The following is a 14,866-nucleotide window of genomic DNA, read 5'->3' as shown; positions in this document are numbered from 1 at the left end:
AGTAAATCTGAAGAAGAAACTTTTTCCTTATCATTTGAAAAAAATGAAAAGGTATATAAAATAGTTTGAAAGTGCTGTAAAAGTAGTAGTAAAAAAAAAAAAGATCAAAACAGCAATGACGATTAAGAAGAAATGGTACAGCGACAAATAACAATATGTAAAAAAGTGAGAGAAAGAAATAGAAAATATAAAATTATAGGTAGAGAAGTTGCAACAGTCCACAACATTACACCATGGGATGCATTTAATTTTTTTTTATTTCGCTTACCTCCGTCCGAAACCGCTCTTCTTCCTTACAAAAATCACGTGATACAAAACATATTTACATGTTTCCGTACAATTATATCATTAAAACGGGCCTTTGATCTTATAATATGTACATATATATTTAACAGACAGTGTAGTACGATCATAGAATGAATGCAAAAGGTATTACATTTTTTAAACTGATGGGTTGGGTGTATGGACTTTTATGATTTAATGCCGGAATTCACGCTCCATTGATTAATTAAGAAAGTATTGTTGCATAATTGTGTCGAAGTAAAATTCCCGAATGATAATTGTAATATTTGGGTTGTAGGCCGCCGACAGGTAGTGCAGTATTGCGCATTGCACAAGGTCATTATTTAAACGTGATCGCCTTTTTTCGTTGTTCATTTATGCATTTTTCAAATTCAGATTTATAAAAAATACTAATCACAATTCATATTTTATTAGGAAAAAATTTTTATTTACTAATTATTTGAAAAATTTAACCCATAACTCTAAATCTGAGTAGTTCCAAAATTACTGGTCCAAATATTAACAATTATAAAAATATAACTAAATGATTAATATTAATATAATAAATATAACTGAATAATTAAATATGTAAAATAAGTTTCAATTTGAAAATCTTAAGTTGGTGTTAACATAGAATACTCATCGATGTTAGTGCAAGAAATCTATGTATTAAAAAACATAGCTATATATTACATTGCCCATAAGCCAGAATTTAAAATAATGCATAATTGTTTACATATAAAAAGGGTTAATAATTATGTTTGAAAAATTAACCCGTTTAATATATTACAGAATTAAGCACATCACAGCATTAAGTGTTACACTAGCGATGAATGATATCTATTTCACGAATAAATAATACAACCTGGGGGTGAGAACCAATGCGTCCGAGAACGATCCTAAATATTTATCAACAAACGTGTAGAATATGATCTAGTAATAATAATGATATTGATGACTAGGATATATTTTTATTTTTATTTTTGTATACAAACTATTTGATTATTTATTTATACATTGTTATATACTATATATACGTAAAAATATTGCATATTTGGTGGTAGTAAAATGGGTTTGAATAATTTTTTGAACAATATTAGATGTCCTTCGCATAGTTAATTAATACTCGATTTGGTTCGGGACGAGGATACACTGGTTTTTATATCCGTCGGTCGCGCGTTTGTAATTTAACTATACATTATATAATGTGTAAACGGGAAATTAAAAGCAGTTGTAAATAATATAGTCTCGTTTATAACTGTTTTTTGTACGGCGTGAAAGTTTTCAGAGCATTTTATGGGCTGTATGTAAACAGCGCACGTCTAAGTATAATATTGTTTACGCGATTACCTATGCTCGATTTTGGCGTGGTATCAATTCGATGGAGATATTATGACGTTTTAGTGCACGAAAATATAATAATAGAATAAGAATACTAATATATTCTAAAGCCATAGGGTTCCATTCGAAATCTTGAAAATAAAGAAAAATCGCGAAAAAAAAAACGAGGAATGTTGTTTAACAGTGGAAACAATAATCGTGAAAAATAAGAGATAAAGAACTTTCGAATAGTTGTTTTAAAAGAAAATAGATAGTTCTGATCTAAGTTCAAGAAATTATTTGTAATCGTTTACTCATTAAGTTCATCATTAAGTTTATTAAAAACATTTATGACCTTCAAGGAGATTCCGTAAACATCATTCATATGATAATCGAAATTATCATACTGATATTTATCAAAATTAAATATTTTTTCTTGGTTGTAATAAAAAGTGTTTTGTATCCATTATACCAAAAAAAAAAAAAAAAAATAAAAAAGTAAAAGCTCAATATCAATGAAAATAAATCCAGTATTATTGTTCGTAAGTTTTAGATGGATCTAATATACTTATATATTGATAGGTAGATTGAAAAAGATTTTTGTTTTTTTCATGTAGTTAGATTATTAAAATATGGATTCGAAGTTTGAATAAAATTTTATAATTGAAAATAAAAATTATGAGCTGAAATTATTTGTTTTTGTTTCGTATGAATGTAAAATCAATATAAGTCGTTATTATTATTATGACTATTAAAACATGTTACGAATATAAATTTTGCGATTTTCGAATGGACGCGCTTGGATAAATTCGGCTTTACATCAGGTAAACAGTTTATTGAAAAGCGACGGCGTCGTGATTGTGGTAATGGACGGACAGCAAAACAAAAATATGTAAAATAAATTTAAAGCACCCGCAAGACCACTCGCAATAAATATTGTACCTTGGCAGAACAAATTATAACAATATCGCATAATATAATACGTGTGTAAATTTGCGCGCACAATTCAAATCGGAACAATGGTTTACGCGTTTTGAAAAATCGAATCGTGTCTCGTTGTATTGTATTGTTTTACTTTTTTTCATTTTTTGTACACCCCGACGATAAAATATTACCACGACTCGTTTATCAGTTAAGTGTGATATAATTTCGCGCAGTCAATTCAAACTTAATCGGATCATTTATTCCAGCGAACATTGTTTTTATTTTATTGAATTTTTTCCCCTCGTGGCCACCCCATCTGTGGTCGTCTACCACGTGGGTAGTTTCATCAACCGAAATCCGTTTTGGCGGTGACATTGAAGTGCTCGTTAACGAACAATTCTACTGAAAACCCATTAACACTGATACATAATCTGCGGCAGCGGCAGACTCTCGAATTCATTCATTAAGCTCCCTGCATCCGCGCATACCATCGACGATGTCGTCTTCACTGAATCGTTGCGTATCATAAATATTTGCACATTCTACGCTTTAGACCTGTCGTCCAAGGCAGAATAACTACGTGTGTATTTTTCTAAAATCTTTAAACATTTAAATTAAACTAAAAAAACCCACCCACCCACCCACAAAAATATTCACCATGATGCTTAGGTGTCATAAAAACCCTTTCACCGCGCTACTACCATGGTCCACACCCAATCGCTGTAATTCTCTCAAGACATTCTTATATCCAGCTCCGGAATCTATCATCTCCAATCTAATCCTACCATATGTCCAGGGTTTTCGTTTATTACCACAACAGCCATTAAACTTTACTAAAACTTTTTTTTTTTTATGGATCCCTCGTGATACTATGAAATATTCACAGAGCCCTAAAAACCGGGAATAACCATTATAGACAACTATTCATAGAGTTACATATCAATGAACTACGTCCTTATAATACTTGTATTTATTGGCTTATTAATATAATCAAACACTAAGCACTCATAGTTATTTTCTGACCAATATTCTATATAATTCATAATTTATATAAATATAAAATTATTTAACAAATGGAATTAATTATCTGAATTTTATTTAATTTACATGTGTACGTGGAGCACCACTTAAATTACTTTTACTGAAATTTAGGGCTCCGTGGATCACAATTTATGTACAACTGTTTAAATGCAGTTATTTGTCCGTAATATTATCGTCAATGGAGTTTTGTATCTAAATTCAATCCACATAAAATCGACGAGTGAATAGTTGATAACGAATTATTTGGTAAAACCATACAGTACCTGCATTAAAATATCCCTGATTGCACTTAAATTTACTATCAGAAATGTTTATAAGATTCAAATTGCACTGAACTTAAAATAAAATCCTATATTTAGCTAATAAAGGAGCGTTCCAAAAGAGCCACTGTTAAGTTTAAATTTTTTTTTTTATACAATTTACAATCCCACATTTTTTTGGCAAAACACATTAGTTATGAGCATCGTTACAATTTTCCGAATTATAATATTATATTTAAGGTGATGATCAAGTGTGTTTGTACTTGTATGTATTTGTATCTATTACTTTTATAATCCGATTTATAAATAACCATATTTTTAATAACAAGTACAACCATTTAAATATTTTTAGAAATTATTGTAATATTTGGTTTTTTGCGATTTAAAACTTCTAAAAATATTTGTATATTATAATTAATAATTAAAAATTTCAGTGAAAATATAATTTTGCTATAGCGTAATAATACATGTTTACATTTTATTTTATTCTTAATAATAATCGATTACTAAAACCTTGTCAATAAAAACATAGAACCGATCAAATAAAGATAATATCGATGATTATTTGAATCTTTTTTCAATGAGTATTTTTTAAAAAAACAGTGATGTAATTACAATGTTATACTTATTTTTTGTTTTATAATTAGAATTACAATAAAACTGTATTCGTATTTACTATAAAGAAGATTTTTTATGCAAATTATAACATATGCATCTGCTCATCTGTTCGTGGACTTGTTGATTAAACAAGTGGTATATACAGCACGTTATTATGATAATCAAAATATCGTATGTTCGATGCTGATACAATATTGTATTATCTCAAGTACTCGAATTATTTTAAAACATAAATACAAAAAATAATGCCTTTTGATTAAATTAAGTTCAAAACTAATTAAAAATTAAACTCCCTCGAGGATAAAACCCAAACGATGCAGCGTAAACTGAAATTATATTTTCCTGTTTAAGAAATAAAAATAAATTAAACTCATTGGAAAAAAAAATCGATTTAAATTTTCTCATTTCAAACTTTAAAATTATTTTCAAGAAAATCGCATTAATAGTTAATACGTATTTAATAGTACCCTGCGAAGGTTGATCAATATTTTCCGAGCTTTATTTGTCGACCGCAATATATTGTATATTTGAAAACGTGAAAATCTATCTTTATTATTTTTATTGAAACGTTTTTTGGAAATTAGCAAAATTGATTCATCAGGGTTAACTGAAACACATAAATAGGACGAAAAAGGGTTCATAGCCCTTTGGGACTATTTACCTGTTCAGAAATTAAAATCTATTATACTCATTTTTATCGCTTTTTTTTTTTTATATATATTATTTTCATTTCGTTAAGAGTACGTTTTATTCATAATTGAATCGTATTTTTGTTTCGACCATTCTAAAGCTCGTTAAAATCATTTTCGTGTCTAAGCGAAATGTGAGCGTAGGTATACGTATAAATATGTACATATATTTATGTATAAACACAACGTGGTACTCGGAATCTCGCTAATTATAATATCCCGAGCAGCTTCATTAAATTCGACTTTATGCAAACTTTCTGAAATCAACCCAAACTAACACGAACGTGTGCGGACTTCGATCGATATTCGTAAAATATTATAATCACTCGTAGCACACGGTCTCGGAAACGTTTACCGCGACCGACGGACCGTTACATGATCGTTTTGGAAACGGTCGAACAGCGTTTATAATACGTGTCTTGCTCGTCATCGGACGGTTATCGATTCGTACCTGTCTCACTACCGCGGTACAGAAGACCTATAACTCGACGTACGCATTGGTTCATGGCCAGGGTTTCAGGGATGCGTGTATGCTTTACCCGTCCGTCGATTTTTTTTAACTTGACACTGTTACTTTGTCGACGAAACGTGTAAAGCGCCTGCGCAGACACGCAGCCACTACGTTGACATGGTGATGGCTAAGCACCCCTCCGAACTGATTTTAGCACCCCTTCGGTTATAATTTCTTCGGAAACGGATATGAATTGATTGCTAAATATATTTTCTGGAAGAACATAGAAAAATCAATTTGCGAAACAAACGCATTACGAACACGATCAAGGACATGGTGAACAACAAAAACAAATAATCACATAATTTGTGTTCGAGCGTCGTTGAATATTTATTTGATTAATTCGGTATCAGGAGCTAAGCACAAACCCTGGTTTTTTTTTTTTTTTTTTTACCGTACCCGCCACTGACCACGCTCGTCGCCGCGGTCGTTTGCGTTGGACTCGACGCGTACGTACAGGTTTTCGTCGATCCAAAGCGATCATTTTTTTTTGTCGTCCGAAAACCGGTTGCCGTCAAGTCCGACGCGAAAACGATCGTAGCGACGTCTCAAGTGCGTGGAACGTTGTGCGAGACACGTGCCGGTGGCGACGACGGGTTCACGAGAAGCGGAATCCGGCGGTAGGAGCGGGGCTGGGGGGTGTAACCTTTCGGGTGGCCGATCTAACGGGCATGGGGGTGCGGTGGCGGACGGCGGCGCGCGACACGTTGAAAAATCGTACGTCACCGATAATGCCAGCCATGAGAGCGACCGGCGATAGTACGGTGGAACATTCTTCAGCCGAGCCCTCGGCCAGCCGGGTCGCCGTTTCGTCGGTCCTCCTCATCAGTCCCAGTAGGCAATACGGATCGCTATAACCTGACGACAACAACCAACCGGTCAACCATCGCGCACTGGCCCACGTGCACCGTTTCATAATGTCGTGTTAACGGTGGCGTATGTGCGTGTGCGTGTGTGTGCGTGTGCGTGCGTGTGCGCTGCCGTTCGGGGCTTGGAATCAACGGCGGTCGTTCGAGCGCCAGCCGAAAATACCGTAAAATACCGAAAATACCGTCGACGAACCGGTACCGAAAGTCAGAAGTCGTCGAGAAACTGCTGTGATACCGCGAGTAACAGCGATAGTGATGGGCGATTCGAATCGATTTTTTCAATCCATCTCCACCGCCCGATATCTTTAAATATCGATAATTTTTCGGATCGATCTTTTCATTCCGATTTAAATGGATTCAAAAGATCGATTCATTTTCAAGAATCGCCTTTCACCAGTTCTGACCGACGTTCGGAATCGTAACGGATCGGTGGTATTGCATTGGTTTCAAACACTGGGCGATTGCACAATGATGTTTCTGTGTGTGCATAATCGTGTGCGTGTAATACAAAACAATACGGTATAACAATTATTGTCAAAGCAATCCAACGTATAAAGACAAAACACAATATACACGTATTCATTTAAACTTATTGACCGTAGACTCATTGAACATCGGGTTTTACACATATTATTTGGTTATAACACATTGGCTTGGTTTATGTAATGTGCCACATGTGCTCACAGTACGCACTGTTGATTAACATCGTTACGATGTCAATGTGTGATCACACATGAGTAACGAAATAAGTAATGGTTTTTTTTTTAACTTTAAACCATTTTCTCTCTCTCTCTCTCTCTCTCTCTTTCTAACACACTTAGGCACACACACACACACACACACACACACACATACACACACTCCGAAGACATTATATCGACCGTATAATGAAAAATCGAATAATATTAACATAGGATGTTTTATGGAATGTTATATATAATATATATATATATGTATGTATAAATACGTATGTAAATTGGTCTACATACGACCTATCAGTAGCAGCGTGTGTTTCAAGAATAATAGAAATTAAAATAAAATAAAAACCACCTCGTTTGATTTGTTTGATTGTCAACCAAAAATGATAGTGTGGGACTTTGCATTCATCGGGTGATTTTTTGAATTAATTCAAAAAATTCATGCGTAAATATCCACGTTGAAACGTACTTATTTACTGAAGGTTAACTCGGTGTAACGATGAGACTAATATTGTTACATTTGCTATGCACGCGTTGGAGAGAGATCAGGCCACTAAGGGATATATTAATGATTATTTTTTTATCATTTTTATGTTTCGTTTTCATCCAAATGTTGTTTATTGACTTTTATTTGATATGAATTTTATATATTTAATTTTATTCTTCACATCTCCTGAATATAAATTGTTATCAAAGTTTCAAAACGTATACATTTATTTGTATTAAGCGATTTCCATAGGAATTAATTGCACACAAATTGTATATGAACATATTAATATTATTATTGTTTAAGGAAAAGGGAAAATTTCGTTAGTGATAAATAAATAATAAATCAAAAACCATCGTGCGTTGCGTACGTGGAAATACATAATATTTCAATACATAAATAAATATATTTTAAAACAATTAAAAATGTGTCATTCAGAACAGCGTAAAAAAAATGTAAATCCATAAACAATAAAGACTAATGACTCGGAACAGCATTTCAATAAATAATTGGTTTTTTGACAGTTATCGTTTTAATAGTATCTAGTATTCATAGGGCTCCGAGAGATTTGTAATACGCGAGTGTACAGTGTAAAATAAAATAAAAAAAATGTACATTTATATTTTCACTTTAAATATGATCTGTTAATGATAGATTTATATTACACATATTTACGTACTTGTTGCCGATTTAACGACACACACTTTATTTCAAATTTATCTGTCGTACAAAATCATCTAAATGTACTGCACATTATAGTATAATATATTGCTGTTCCGTGTCGTGACGGGTTAGGTTATGCTCAGGCGAGTATATGAGGATGGAAGGGGTTCTGGGTTGAACTTCCCCTCTACTAAAATTGTTGAAAAATATGTACATTTATATTTGTACACCTATACTTAACGATCGATAAGATTTTTCCACGTTAAACACATTAAGAAGGTAATGAAAACGAAATCGAAATTTGTAAATAGTCTTTGTTATCGTAGCTTTAAAACCCTCAAAACAATTTTTTTTTTGTGTGTACGCGCCTGGCTGTGGAACCGAAAAATCGAATAACCATTCGTTTCAAATATTACAGACAACACGCGGAAAACAAGGAACGTCGTGATATGCGATTATGAAAGTATTTATGTTACCGAACACATACGATAATGGTATAGACGTAACCTTATGTGCATTGACCCGTAGCAATTATAATATATCATGGAAAAATCGTTATTTGAAATTTCCGAGAAAATATTTACAGTTAAATCTCGTTTGGAAAGCGGATGGGCTTTACTTTCCCGTTAACCGTTAAAATACGTCTACGGAATACATTCGAGATTACATTTCAGCTAATTATAATAATAATAATAATAATAATAATGCGATGATACGATATTTTCATCTTGATGAACATTTTCCTAAGATACTATAGACGGCGAAAATGACATTTTACCGGAACCCACGGTGTCTCGTTACTCGCGTGCGGTTCTCCAGCGTGGCGTATGCACAAGGCGAACGGACGAATAGAGATGCTTGAAGATAAACCGCTGTTGTAAATGAGTGGATTTAATCAGGTAAAGAGCTCGTTTCGGAATTGTGTTTCCATTGAGATTATACCGGAAGCGGGATAGTGTCCATTAATCACACGCTTCGAGAAACTCGGGAAATTAAATTTTACCCTCTTAAATTTTTTTTTTTTTTTCTAATATACCTATTCGCAGGTAAACATGAAATTCGATATTACGATTTGTCTTTCAATGAGACCATATTCGCTACCCGAATGACTCCTATTACCAATCACAGTTCGCACTGGTTATTTCATTGTGATTGGTTTTCACAACATTTCGCACCTACGCTCTTACTCATGAGTCCACACACTTGCCAAGGAATAAAATGTTAATGAACAAATCGGAACACATTGTTTTTTCAAGTCAGTTTTCAGAAGATTTATAATTTTTAATTAATGAAATGATTAGAATAATACGATATTATATTATGATAATATTAAACTCTAAAATATTCTCTGAAAAAAAATTGTGTCAAAATGTAAATTGGATAAACTTGAATAAAAATTAAAGGTGTTTTAAAGCATTGAAATGTATAAATGGAATACTGTAATTTTAGTAGATAAAATAATAAGTAAACAATTATAGTTTGTTATGATTTACAAGTTCGAACAAATGAATGATAATTATTATAAAATACGGGCGAAGATCAGTATTTTCATGTTTTTATATTTTTAATTTACAACGCAATTAAATAAAAATAAAAAAAAAAAATAAATGTATGTATATTCGAAATATTTGAAAGTGCGATCAAAATTCGTATTAAATTTCAAGCAAATCATACAGTACTAACATGTCTGCGTACTTTTTTCTTCAAAATTACTAAACCAGTAAACCATTTTCAGTTTATTTGCCCCAACCGTAAATAATATAAAAACGTAATAAAATATAACATTATGTGTAAACACGTATAACGCAAATTATACATAACACTGTTGAATTTCAATTCACAGTTTTGTGTAGTTGAGGATTATAACTATAAGGACTTGGGATATAATTAAAGAAAGTTATTGCTACATTCATTTCAATTCCCAACGAAATGTCTCTATATTTTATAAAAGTATCTACTGAAAATATTTTATTATTTTTTATGCATACATTGTATTGAGATAATTTCAGAAGTTTCAGATATGGAAATACTCTAGACAATTAATGTAATACATTCAGTTGGTTAAATTGCAATATTTTGATTCCACCCAAGATGGTTATTTGCACACAAATATATCAAACCTTTTTCATACTCTTCTATTAGAACTATTTTTTTCTTAAAAACCTTTTATTTATTCATATATGAATTTTATATATGTTGTTTAAGTAACATTAAAACTAAAAATAAAAGTTCACAAGACACACTTAACATCATACATTTTCATCCATCTAATTGAAACTATGGGTAATGCAATAAACAATAAAAAAGCAAAATATAAGAACTAAACATGACTTTATATATATATAAAAAAGCAAGTAAACATTTTTAAAATTGATTGATATCAAATATTTTTTAATTCAATTATATGTGTACACGATTAAATAAGATAATTATAATTTCCTAGTAAACCTTTTGTTTGAAAGTTTGATAACAATTTAAATTCATAATGAGATGACTGACGAGCATATAGATTTAACTGTTTTAAATATTTATTTTTTGATCGAAGTAGTCTAGTGTATATTTAAAACTACATGTTTATAATGCATTTAATTATTTTTATTTGACAGCGTTATCCTAACGACAAACATAAATAGCATGGATTTTTAAATGTAAAACTAGAACGTTGGAATAAATTAATCTAAAATATTACATAAAACCATAAATATGTTTATTTTTGATATTATTTTATTTATTGAATTTTATATTTCTTGAATATAATAAGTCACAAGTTGGTGTGAGGATTCATGAATTCGAAAAATACATTAACAGAATCAAATAACACGTATAAAAACATTTGTTATAAATAGTTCAACTTTTTTAACGACGCGTACACTATAATATTTAAACGTTAACTGAATTTAATTTAAATTAATTTTAAATTTAAATGATGAAAGAACTTTAAACAATTATTTTTATTTTTTAAGCAATATTGAACTTTTAACTATTGATTTTTTAAATATTTCTATATTAGTCTGTCAGTAACCAATTAAAAGTTTAAAAGTTTTAATAATTAAAATGTTTAGTTCACAACGGTAGCACATTTTATATATTTTTTTACACGTAAAAAATAAGATTGTGATAATTCTCAACGTATGAATGACATATAAATATTAAACAGTTATTTCTTAGTATGACAATATTTTAAAGTAAGATAAGTTTCTACTATGTACGAGTATAGTACAAGATTTTTGAAAAATACATTTTTAGCCGATAATACATTTAAATCATTGTTAAGAAATTCTGTATAGTACAATAGGGATCTGTGGTATGATTTTTATTACATTTTATTTTTTAATGAGTCTATTGTTGCTTTATGAACAGTGTTCTGAACAGAAATACCATTAATAAAATGCAACTATCAATAATAATGTTATAATAATTTATACAGCATTATAGTATATGTTGTTATATTAACTATATTATGCTGTATGTATGCCAATTTTGGCGTTTATTACAATAAATAATTAATTAATTCAAAATTACTTAAAACATCTACATCTTACAAATCTTAAACGAGACTAATATGTATGTTTATAGATAAATTTGATAATTATGTGGTTACTTAATGTTTTAAAATTCAAGTCTTGGATTTAATTAATAATTTTTTTTTTGATTTCATCAGTAAATTTACTGACCTCGTATAATATTAATAATTTGTAGTCAAACTCTGTATCTATTTTTTTTTTTTTTTTTTTTTTTTTATGAACAGTTTATTTGTATTATTTCACCTATATTATTTGAGATAGGAAAAATTAATATTGTTCCATTAATAGTATCACATTCTTATTTTCATATTTACGGGCCAAATCACTATTTGTAATCACGTATGTATTAGAATGTTCACACTATACTATTGTTGCAATGCTAATAATATCATTTATTTTTTTGTAACTCCCTGTACAATAAATATAGTATTACCAAGTGGCCCGTCTTTTAGAGCGAAACACTGATGCGTACCGATATTGCCTATCCAACACGCCGTCTACCCACAAACAATACTTAACTAGATAATGACTTTTTTAAATTTTAAACTAGAAACCCGGGGAAAAAATACGTTAGCGGTAAAAACCAGAAAAAAAACCTAATTCGAATACGAATTCCTTTTTTCGCCTGGTATTTTTTTCTTTTAAATCTTTTTTTCCGCGTTATACAAACAAAATCGCTGACGCAACGATAACGAACGAGCATGCGTGTACAACGCCATTAACACACATCCGGATATCTTGGTCGTGAAGGGATAGAGGACTGTTTTACGCATTTTTATTTCCTCACTTACCGTTAGCATCTTTCGCCTCCAGGCCTTCCGCTTCAACCACGGTCACGTGTAGTACCACGATTGGAGGCTAGAAATAAAAATAAAAATAAAATAAGCACGTGACAAAGTATATTAACATACGTGTATAGATAATAGAAAAGGAACGGCTTTACGGAAATTTGCACAATAATATCCTCAATATAAACTCGTACAACGTAATAATAATAACGGAAAAGGATCTCTGGTCGCAGTGACGCGTGTGCATAACATAACGAAACGATAATGAGATTTCTTAGAATTTATCACTCATATCTATCCACCTGTAATGAAGTAAGGGAGTAGCACAATACGACGTGAACAATTGGACCTCGGATTCACTCGTTAAATTTGCAAAAATACTGGACTTTAACAAAAAAAAAATAAATAAATAAATAAATAAATAAAAATCATGACACCGCGTTCGAGGTTACGTACAGAGTTAAGATATTGTGATTACGAGGGCATACAACATTCGTTTGATGTTTAAAGTACTCGCTTTATTCACAAAATTTAAATCAGTATTTTGAATTGTTGAAATTTTCAAACTATATTGTATCTAATTTCATGGGTTGCATAAGTATACGAAGAAGTCTTGATCTCCTTCGGAGTAAGCTCCATTGTGGTCCAAAAATGAAAAGCTTATAAAAATGGCAGGTAATTTTATTAAAATCTATACTGCTATAAATATTACAACCAGTAGGTGTGGTTGATTGTATGGTGTATAACGACTTTTCCATTTTTTGATCGGTGGGTATACTTATTATGTAATTTGTGATACGCAGGTAAACTATCTATGCTATGAATTTTATAGCTATAAGCAGTGTTGACGAATTTTGACATTTCATTCTAAAAAAATTAAAAATTCCCGACATTCTACCTTGTTGTCACGTTTCTGAGAAACGGTAAATATTTATATATTTTACATATCTATTTTTAATTTTAAAATTAGTTAATTTTAATTTAATTAGTTAAAATAAGTTAAAACTAGTTAAATTAGTAAATTTAATTTTCAAATTAAAATTAAAATTAATGCACGGAAATATAGTTTAAAATCCCGTTACACCACTGAAAGTTGCTATAATAGTTTTCAATTGTATTTTATTGATTTTAAATGTGAATATTTATTTTGTTAACTATTATTGATGATTAAAACAAAAAAAAAAAAAAACATTTTCATACATAGAAGAATATTATAAAAACATTATTATGTTATATTTAGCAATCGCGTAAAAATATATTACTAGGTGTTATATTTGTCTTTGAAACATCTCTCTAATAATCAAAACTTGGGTTTTCTTGTTGAAATTTTAGTCAGGCCTTATGAATTAAACTAAGCATATCGTTTCATACTCAAATAATAAATAATATTGTGACTTATTAAGTACAAAATATACACAAAGTAAAAATGCATTTTATTTTTGTGATTAATACTATTATTATTATTATTTTCATTAATAATATTATTTTATTCATTTCGCTTTTAGTTTTTATATTTAGACGGAATTGACAAAATATAACTTTTGATGGCTTGAGATATAAATTAATATTATACGTTCTGACATTAATCATTTGATTTCTAGATAGCCCTTACTTATTAAAAATCCCGATTGTCCAATAAAAGCACTCATTTAATTAAATATGATTATGTTGTAGACTATATGATGTTTATAGCTTTCATATGAGTTTAAAAATTATTCTAATCAAATTTTCTCTGATTGTATTTGGTTAAAAATAACTACGCTTAATACTCATTATAAAGTTTAACCATAATATTCATTACGGTTAGTCAACAATTTTAATACTTTAATTTTTTTTTATAACTATATACTAAACGTTAAACTAATGCTTAGTTAACAAAATAAATTCGAACCACCACAAATGAAGAATAATTTTCATTACTACGCCAGTCATAAAAGATTTTTAACTGGCAAAGCGTTTAATGGTTACACATTTATTTTATTAATTGTCAATAACCTCCTTTTTTCTAATGAATATTTTTTTTTCGCAACTTTGTTAGTTTAAAAAACTTAATTTAAAAATACTCACTGGTTATTTCTCTCGCAGAAAATAATAATAATAAAAGTAAATTGTATAAATTGTCACTTTTATTATAGAAGTACGTCGGAAACTTCAACAAAATATTAAAAAAAAAAAAAAAAAAAAAAACAATA

The 14,866-nt window shown here is 30.0% G+C and overlaps 1 protein-coding gene across 4 annotated transcripts in view; it reads right to left on the bottom strand.

Moving 5' to 3' along the window:
• The window catches only part of LOC112693812 (BAI1-associated protein 3), a 219,213-nt gene that overhangs the window by 56,301 nt on the left and 148,046 nt on the right, over positions 1–14,866 (bottom strand). For 3 of the 4 annotated variants that reach the window (XM_025569040.1, XM_025569043.1, XM_025569042.1), the window contains 2 exons: positions 12,678–12,744; positions 6,372–6,503 (listed from right to left, as the gene is read on the bottom strand). In XM_025569040.1, coding sequence (XP_025424825.1) covers positions 6,372–6,503; positions 12,678–12,744 — 199 coding nt within the window. The remainder of the gene's footprint in view (positions 1–6,371; positions 6,504–12,677; positions 12,745–14,866) is intronic. The other variant, XM_025569044.1, reaches the window with a different exon arrangement.

This window comes from Sipha flava, unplaced genomic scaffold (genome assembly GCF_003268045.1).
Source record: "Sipha flava isolate LNK unplaced genomic scaffold, YSA_version1 118_pilon_pilon, whole genome shotgun sequence".
NCBI lineage: Eukaryota > Metazoa > Arthropoda > Insecta > Hemiptera > Aphididae > Sipha > Sipha flava.
Note: the sequence above shows the minus strand (reverse complement) of the source record. Positions and strands in the feature narration are given on the sequence as shown.